This window comes from Oncorhynchus keta, chromosome 25, assembly GCF_023373465.1.
Source record: "Oncorhynchus keta strain PuntledgeMale-10-30-2019 chromosome 25, Oket_V2, whole genome shotgun sequence".
Lineage (NCBI taxonomy): Eukaryota > Metazoa > Chordata > Actinopteri > Salmoniformes > Salmonidae > Oncorhynchus > Oncorhynchus keta.
The window spans coordinates 43,591,837-43,599,870 of NC_068445.1; the positions used below are offsets into that span (position 1 = coordinate 43,591,837).

The 8,034-nt window shown below is 43.6% G+C and overlaps 1 protein-coding gene across 1 annotated transcript in view; it reads right to left on the reverse strand.

Moving 5' to 3' along the window:
* Positions 1–3,581: 3,581 nt before the first annotated feature.
* Positions 3,582–8,034, reverse strand: part of LOC118381972 (bifunctional methylenetetrahydrofolate dehydrogenase/cyclohydrolase 2, mitochondrial-like) — a 23,834-nt gene continuing 19,381 nt past the window's right edge. Inside the window, exons 7-8 of the mRNA XM_052479705.1 lie at positions 5,692–5,817; positions 3,582–3,817 (exon numbers count right to left, since the gene is read on the reverse strand). Of these exons, the coding sequence (XP_052335665.1) occupies positions 3,702–3,817; positions 5,692–5,817 (242 nt within the window). The 3' untranslated portion in view covers positions 3,582–3,701. The remainder of the gene's footprint in view (positions 3,818–5,691; positions 5,818–8,034) is intronic.

Sequence of the window (8,034 nt, forward strand, 5' to 3'; positions counted from 1 at the left end):
TCTCTCTGGATTTATGGTGCTATCAAGACAACTGGAAACTAAAAAAAACAAGGATTCTCTCTGGATTTATGGTGCTATCAAGACAACTGGAAACTAAAAAAACAAGGATTCTCTCTGGATTTATGGTGCTATCAAGACAACTGGAAACTAAAAAAACAAGGATTCTCTCTGGATTTATGGTGCTATCAAGACAACTGGAAACTAAAAAAACCAGGTGGAATCATGATGATGCCATCATCATCTGATGTATCAAATACTTGTGTCAAATGCAAATTAATTACTTACAAATCATACAATGTGATTTTCTGGATTTTTGTTTTAGATTCCGTCTCTCACAGTTGAAGTGTACCTATGATAAAAATTTAAAAAATGACAGACCTCTACATGCTTTGTAAGTAGGAAACACTGCCGATTTTGCAGGTTATCAAATACTTCTCCCACTGTAAGTATTGAAATATAGGCCTAAGTTACGGTATTAAGACTAAACAAGATGTGCTCGATGGTGGTTAGTACAAGGCTGCTATACTCATGATAATGACGTTACTTATTATCGTAATAATAACAACAATAAGATCAAGAAAAATAAGCGTTATTATTATTATAAATATACAATTTCCCGACAATTTGGAAGTGTAAACACTAAATAAATTATAAATAATATCAGAGGCTGTACTAACGAATACAAAATTGTGTAAAGCCTTTAATACAGCTAAGATTTAATTTAAAAAAAAATTAAAATAGATCTTTTTAAATAAAAATAGTTTACCTGACATGTCGTTGGGTGAGGCTTGGTGCTTGGTGAATCAGTAGGCTAATAAACAAACACTCAAACAGGCAACAGAAGCAGCATCTGTCTTATTTCTGTAGATATATTTATGATTTATTAAGCCATGCACATAGCCACATGGTCTAGGAAAAGGCGCAAATTCAACAGCGCACTGATGTGTTTCAGAACCGCGGACAGCGACCAATATTCAACCACGGAGAACACGCATTTGTTACAAAATAATATAATTTATATAATATATATAATATAATATATATATATAATATAATTTTTATTAGTGTTGCACCATTGTCCATCTAATGTAATATAACAATATACAATTACAGTAGCACTTCTCAGACTAATGGGCTGTTCCATCCCCAGGGCCTCCACAATGAATGAATCCACTCAGCCTGAAGCAGACAGATGTCTTGTACACCGTGATGTATAAATATATTGTTTTGCTCCTGCTTGACTAAAGAAATCTCGGTTGACCAACAGCCTATCGACCAAACAAACGCCTAAATGGTGTCAACCCTGGCTGAGAGTAACACACAGAGTAACACAGAGAGTAACACAGAGAGTAACACAGAGAATAACCCAGAGTAACCCTGAGAGTAACACAGAGAGTAACCCAGAGTAACCCTGAGAGTAACCCTGAGAGTAACACAGAGTAACACAGAGTAACCCAGAGAGTAACCCAGAGAGTAACCCAGAGAGTAACCCAGAGAGTAACCCTTAGAGTAACCCTGAGAGTAACCCTGAGAGTAACCCTGAGAGTAACCCAGAGTAACCCAGAGTAACCCAGAGTAACCCTGAGAGTAACACAGAGAGTAACCCAGAGAGTAACCCAGAGAGTAACCCAGAGAGTAACCCAGAGAGTAACCCAGAGAGTAACACAGAGAGTAACCCAGAGTAACCCTGAGTAACCCAGAGTAACCCAGAGAGTAATCCAGAGAGTAACACAGAGAGTAATCCAGAGAGTAACACACAGAGAGTAACACAGAGAGTAACACAGAGAGTAACCCAGAGAGTAACACAGAGAGTAATCCACAGAGTAATCCACAGAGTAACACACAGAGTAACCCTGAGAGTAACACAGAGAGTAACCCAGAGTAACACACAGAGTAACACACAGAGTAACCCTGAGAGTAACACAGAGAGTAACCCAGAGTAACCCAGAGAGTAACCCAGAGAGTAACCCAGAGAGTAACCCAGAGAGTAACACACAGAGAGTAACCCAGAGAGTAACCCAGAGAGTAACCCAGAGAGGAACCCAGAGAGTAACCCAGAGAGTAACACACAGACTAACACAGACTAACACAGAGTAACACAGAGACTAACCCAGAGACTAACACACAGACTAACACACAGACTAACACACAGACTAACACACAGACTAACACACAGACTAACACACAGAGTAACCCAGAGTAACCCAGAGAGTAACCCAGAGAGTAACCCAGAGAGTAACCCAGAGAGTAACCCAGAGTAACCCAGAGAGTAACACAGAGAGTAACACAGAGAGTAACACAGAGAGTAACACAGAGAGTAACACAGAGAGTAACCCAGAGAGTAACACAGAGAGTAACCCAGAGAGTAACCCAGAGAGTAACCCAGAGAGTAACCCAGAGAGTAACCCAGAGAGTAACCCAGAGAGTAACACAGAGAGTAACCCAGAGTAGCGCAGAGAGTAACACAGAGTGGCTCTGAGAGTAACACAGAGTGGCTCTGAGAGTAACACTGAGTAACATAGTAACACAGAGTAACATAGTAACACAGAATAACACAGAGTCACGCTGAGAGTAACAGAGTAACACTGAGATGATAAATACTCCATAGTGTGAGGATGGGTCCAGTCAGAGTCACCAGGTTAGAGAGTTGTATTGTTTGTTTTGTTCTTCCAGTTGAACCAGCCGCAATATTTTTAATTAACGTTAAAACACTAAACGGCTCCGGTAGAAAAAAACACACTCAAATAAAGAGCTTCAAAATAAATAACTTAAAATAACTTGAATAAAAAAACTAAAACACATGAAAAAAAGCAACAAACACCCCTGGATGTACGGAGTGTTTTAACGTGCTTGGAGTGTGTGTGTGTGTGTGTGTGTGTGTGTGTGTGTGTGTGTGTGTGTGTGTGTGTGTGTGGTATGGCTCTGCTTGGAGTGTATGTCAGTGTGTGTGTGTGGTATGGCTCTGCTTGGAGTGTGTGTGTGGTATGGCTCTGCTTGGAGTGTGTGTGTGGTATGGCTCTGCTTGGGTGTGTGTCAGTGTGTGTGTGTGTGTGTGTGTGTGTGGTATGGCTCTGCTTGGAGTGTGTGTGTGGTATGGCTCTGCTTGGAGTGTGTGTCAGTGTGTGTGTGTGGTATGGCTCTGCTTGGAGTGTGTGTGTGGTATGGCTCTGCTTGGAGTGTGTGTCAGTGTGTGTGTGTGGTATGGCTCTGCTTGGAGTGTGTGTCAGTGTGTGTGTGTGGTATGGCTCTGCTTGGAGTGTGTGTGTGTGTGTGTGTGTGGTATGGCGCTGCTTGGAGTGTGTGTGTGTGTGTGTGTGTGTGGTATGGCTCTGCTTGGAGTGTGTGTGTGTCAGTGTGTTTCAGTGTGTGTGTGTGTGTGTCAGTGAGTGTGTGTGTGTGTCTGTGTGTCAGTGTGTGTGTCAGTGTGTGTGTGTGTGTCAGTGTGTGTGTGTGTGTGTGTGTCAGTGTGTGTGTAGTGTGTGTGTGTGTGTGTGTCAGTGTGTTTCAGTGTGTGTGTGTGTGTGTGTGTGGTGTCAGTGTGTCAGTGTGTGTGTGTGTGTGTCAGTGCGTGTGTGTGTGTGTGTGTGTGTGTGTGTGTGTGTGTGTGTGTGTGTGTCTGTGTGTGTGTGTGTGTGTGTGTCAGTGTGTGTGTGTCAGTGTGTGTGTGTGTGTCAGTGTGTGTGTCAGTGTGTGTGTGTGTGTCAGTGCGTCAGTGCGTATCTGGCAGCAGCAACAGTGTTCTTCATCAGCATTGCGACCGTCATAGGCCCCACCCCTCCAGGAACTGGCGTGATAAACCCCGCCTTCTCCTTCACCCCTACAGAGACACAGAGGGAAAACAACCCAGTGAGTTTGAACCCTGGGTCATGCCCTAACACCCATAATGCTCCTGAGCTAAAGCCTAACTAACTCACCCCCCTACAGAGACACAGAGGGAAAACAACCCAGTGAGTGTGAACCCTGGGTCATGCCCTAACACCCATAATGCTCCTGAGCTAAAGCCTAACTAACTCACCCCCCTACAGAGACACAGAGGGAAAGTAATTTAGTCATTTAACTAGGTGAGTTAACATTTACATTTAGCAGACGCTCTTATCCAGAGCGACTTACAAATTACACATCTATCATTCAGGTCTCTGACGAGGATACAGTACATTCCAATAGCATTCAGACCCCTTGACTTTTTCCACACTTTGTTACATTACAGCCTTATTATAAAATTGATTAAAAAAAAAAAATGTATCTAGAAATTTGAACAATATTAATATTAGGCATTTAGGGTTAGCAGTGTGGTTAAGGTTAGATTTAAAATCAGATTGTGTGACTTTGTGGCAATGCCAGCTAATGACCTCTCTGCAGAGCCTCCATCCACTACAACATTCATGAATATAAATGCCAACCTGTTCTATTTTTTTAAATTATTTAACCTTTATTTAAATAGGCCAAGTCAGTTAAGAACAAATCATTATTTTCAATGACAGCCTACCAGGGCTACTTCCCTGGGTTAACTGCTTTGTTCAGGGAACAGTGGGTTAACTGCCTTGTTCAGGGGAACAGTGGGTTAACTGCCTTGTCCAGGGGAACAGTGGGTTAACTGCCTTGTCCAGGGGAACAGTGGGGTTAACTGCCTTGTCCAGGGGAACAGTGGGGTTAACTGCCTTGTCCAGGGGAACAGTGGGGTTAACTGCCTTGTCCAGGGGAACAGTGGGGTTAACTGCCTTTGTTCAGGGCAGAATGACAGATTTTTACCTTGTCAGCTCAGGGATTCGATCTAGCAACCTTCCGGTTACCGGCCCAACACTCTAACCACTAGGCTACCTGCTGGTTACTAGTCCAACGCTCTAACCACTAGGCTACCTGCTGGTTACTAGTCCAACGCTCTAACCACTAGACTACCTGCTGGTTACTAGTCCAACACTCTAACCACTAGGCTACCTGCTGGTTACTAGTCGAACGCTCTAACCACTAGTCTACCTGCTGGTTACTAGTCCAACGCTCTAACCACTAGGCTACCTGCTGGTTACTAGTCCAACACTCTAACCACTAGGCTACCTGCTGGTTACTAGTCCACCTGCTGGTTACTAGTCCAACACTCGAACCACTAGGCTACCTGCTGGTTACTAGTCCAACACTCGAACCACTAGGCTACATGCTGGTTACTAGTCCAACACTCTAACCACTAGGCTACCTGCTGGTTACTAGTCCAACGCTCTAACCACTAGGCTACCTGCCTCTAACCACTAGGCTACCTGCCTCTAACCACTAGGCTACCTTCTCTAACCACTAGGCTACCTGCCTCTAACCACTAGGTTACCTGCCTCTAACCACTAGGCTACCTGCCTCTAACCACTAGGCTACCTGCCTCTAACCACTAGGCTACCTGCTGGATACTAGTCCAACACTAACCACTAGGCTACCTGTCTCTAACCACTAGGCTACCTGCCTCTAACCACTAGGCTACCTGCCTCTAACCACTAGGCTACCTGCCTCTAACCACTAGGCTACCTGCCTCTAACCACTAGGCTACCTGCCTCTAACCACTAGGCTACCTGCTGGTTACTAGTCCAACACTCTAACCACTAGGCTACCTGCCACTAACCACTAGGCTACCTGCTGGTTACTAGTCCAACACTCTAACCACTAGGCTACCTGCCTCTAACCACTACCTGTCTCTAACCACCAGTTGTGTACCTTCGAAGTCCACGTCGCCCACCAGCCGTAGTTTCCCTGTGGTCCGGTCCTGGACACGGTTAATACCCACATCGATAACCGCTGCCCCCTCCTTCACCATGTCTACTGTGATCAGCCCAGGCACACCTAGAGGACACACACACGCAGGAAATGAACACACACAAACAGGAAATGAACACACACACAGGAAAGGAACACACACACAGGAAATGAACACACACACACACAGGAAATGAACACACACACAAACAGGAAATGAACACACACACACACAGGAAATGAACACACACACACACAGGAAAGGAACACACACACACACACACACACACACACACACACACACACACACACACACACACACACACAGGAAATTAACACACACACACACACACACGGAAGTCGCTAACCGCAACATGTACAGCTAATATTAAACGTTGATCCTCAAATACACACACACACACACACACACACACACACACACACACACACACACACACTGGTTCTGTGTGGACATGACACTGGCTAGCATGGCAATCACCAGGCATACTTCAGTGGTTTTTATGATATGTTCACCTGCAGCAATGTTACAGACAAGGGAGAAGGGAGGGAGAAAGAATGAGAGAGATGAAGAATGCAACAATCTAAGAAAGACATTTCAGAAACCTGTCCAACCAAAAACATAGAGACCCAGAAAACTGGAGTCTACGCCATCACTCTGGTGAATCACTAAAACAATACAGAAATACGGAAAAAGAAGGAACAGCATGTCAGATATCAGCTCAATGCAATTGAAGAATCCATAGAATCTAAACACTTCTGGGAAAATTGGAAAACACTAAACAAACAACAACACAAAGAATTATCTATCCAAAATGGAGATGTCTGGGTAAACCACTTCTCCAACCTTTTTGGCTCTATAATATTAAAGACTACCAGAACCCACTGGATTCTCCGATTACCTGAAATTAAATACAGGACAAAATACAAACCCTCCAACCCAAAAAATGCCTGTGGTGTTGATGATATCCTTAATGAAATGATCAAATATACAGACAACAAATTCCAGTTGGCTATATTAACACTCTTCAACATTATCCTCAGCTCTGGCATCTTCCCCAATATTTGGTGCCAAGGACTGATCACCCCAATCCACAAGAGTGGAGACATATTTGACCCCAATAACTACCGTTGAATATGCGTCAACAGCAACCTTGGGAAAATCCTCTGCATTATCATTAACAGGAGACTCGTACATTTCCTCAGTGAAAACAATGTACTGAGCAATGTTTTTACCAAATTACCGTACAACAGACCATGTATTCACCCTGCACACCTTAATTGACAAACAAACAAACCAAAAACAAAGGCAAAGTCTTCTCATGCTTTGTTGATTTCAAAAAGGCCTTGATTTCAAAAAGGCCTTGACTCAATTTGGCATGAGGGTCTGCTATACAAACTGATGGAAAGTGGTGTTGGGGGTAAAACATACGACATTATAAAATCCATGTACACAAACAACAAGTGTGTGGTTAAAATTGGCAAAAAACACACATTTCTTCACACAAGGTCGTGGGGTGAGACAGGGATGCAGCTTAAGCCCCACCCTCTTCAACATATATATCAACGAATTGGCGAGGACACTAGAACAGTCTGCAGCACCTGGCCTAGAATCTGAAGTCAAATGTCTACTGTTTGCTGATGATCTGGTGCTTCTGTCACCAACCAAGGAGGGCCTACAGCAGCACCTAGATCTTCTGCACAGATTCTGCCAGACCTGGGCCCTGACAGTAAATCTCAGTAAGACCAAAATAATGGTGTTCCAAAAAAGGTCCAGTCACCAGGACCACAAATACAAATTCCATCTAGACACCGTTGCCCTTGAGCACACAAAAAACTATACATACCTTGGCCTAAACATCAGCACCACAGGTAACTTCCACAAAGCTGTGAACGATCTGAGAGACAAGGCAAGAAGGGCCTTCTATGCCATCAACAGGAACATAAAATTTGACATACCAATTACGATCTGGCTAAAAAATACTTGAATCAGTTATAGAACCCATTGCCCTTTATGGTTGTGAGGTCTGGGGTCCGCTCACCAACCAAGACTTCACAAAATGGGACAAACACCAAATTGAGACTCTGCACGCAGAATTCTGCAAAAATATCCTCCGTGTACAACGTAAAACACCAAATAATTAATGCAGAGCAGAATTAGGCCGATACCCACTAATTATCAACATCCAGAAAAGAGACGTTAAATTCTAGAGCCCCAGGACAGCAACACAATTAGACCCAACCAAATCATGAGAAAACAAAAAGATATTTACTTGACACATTGGA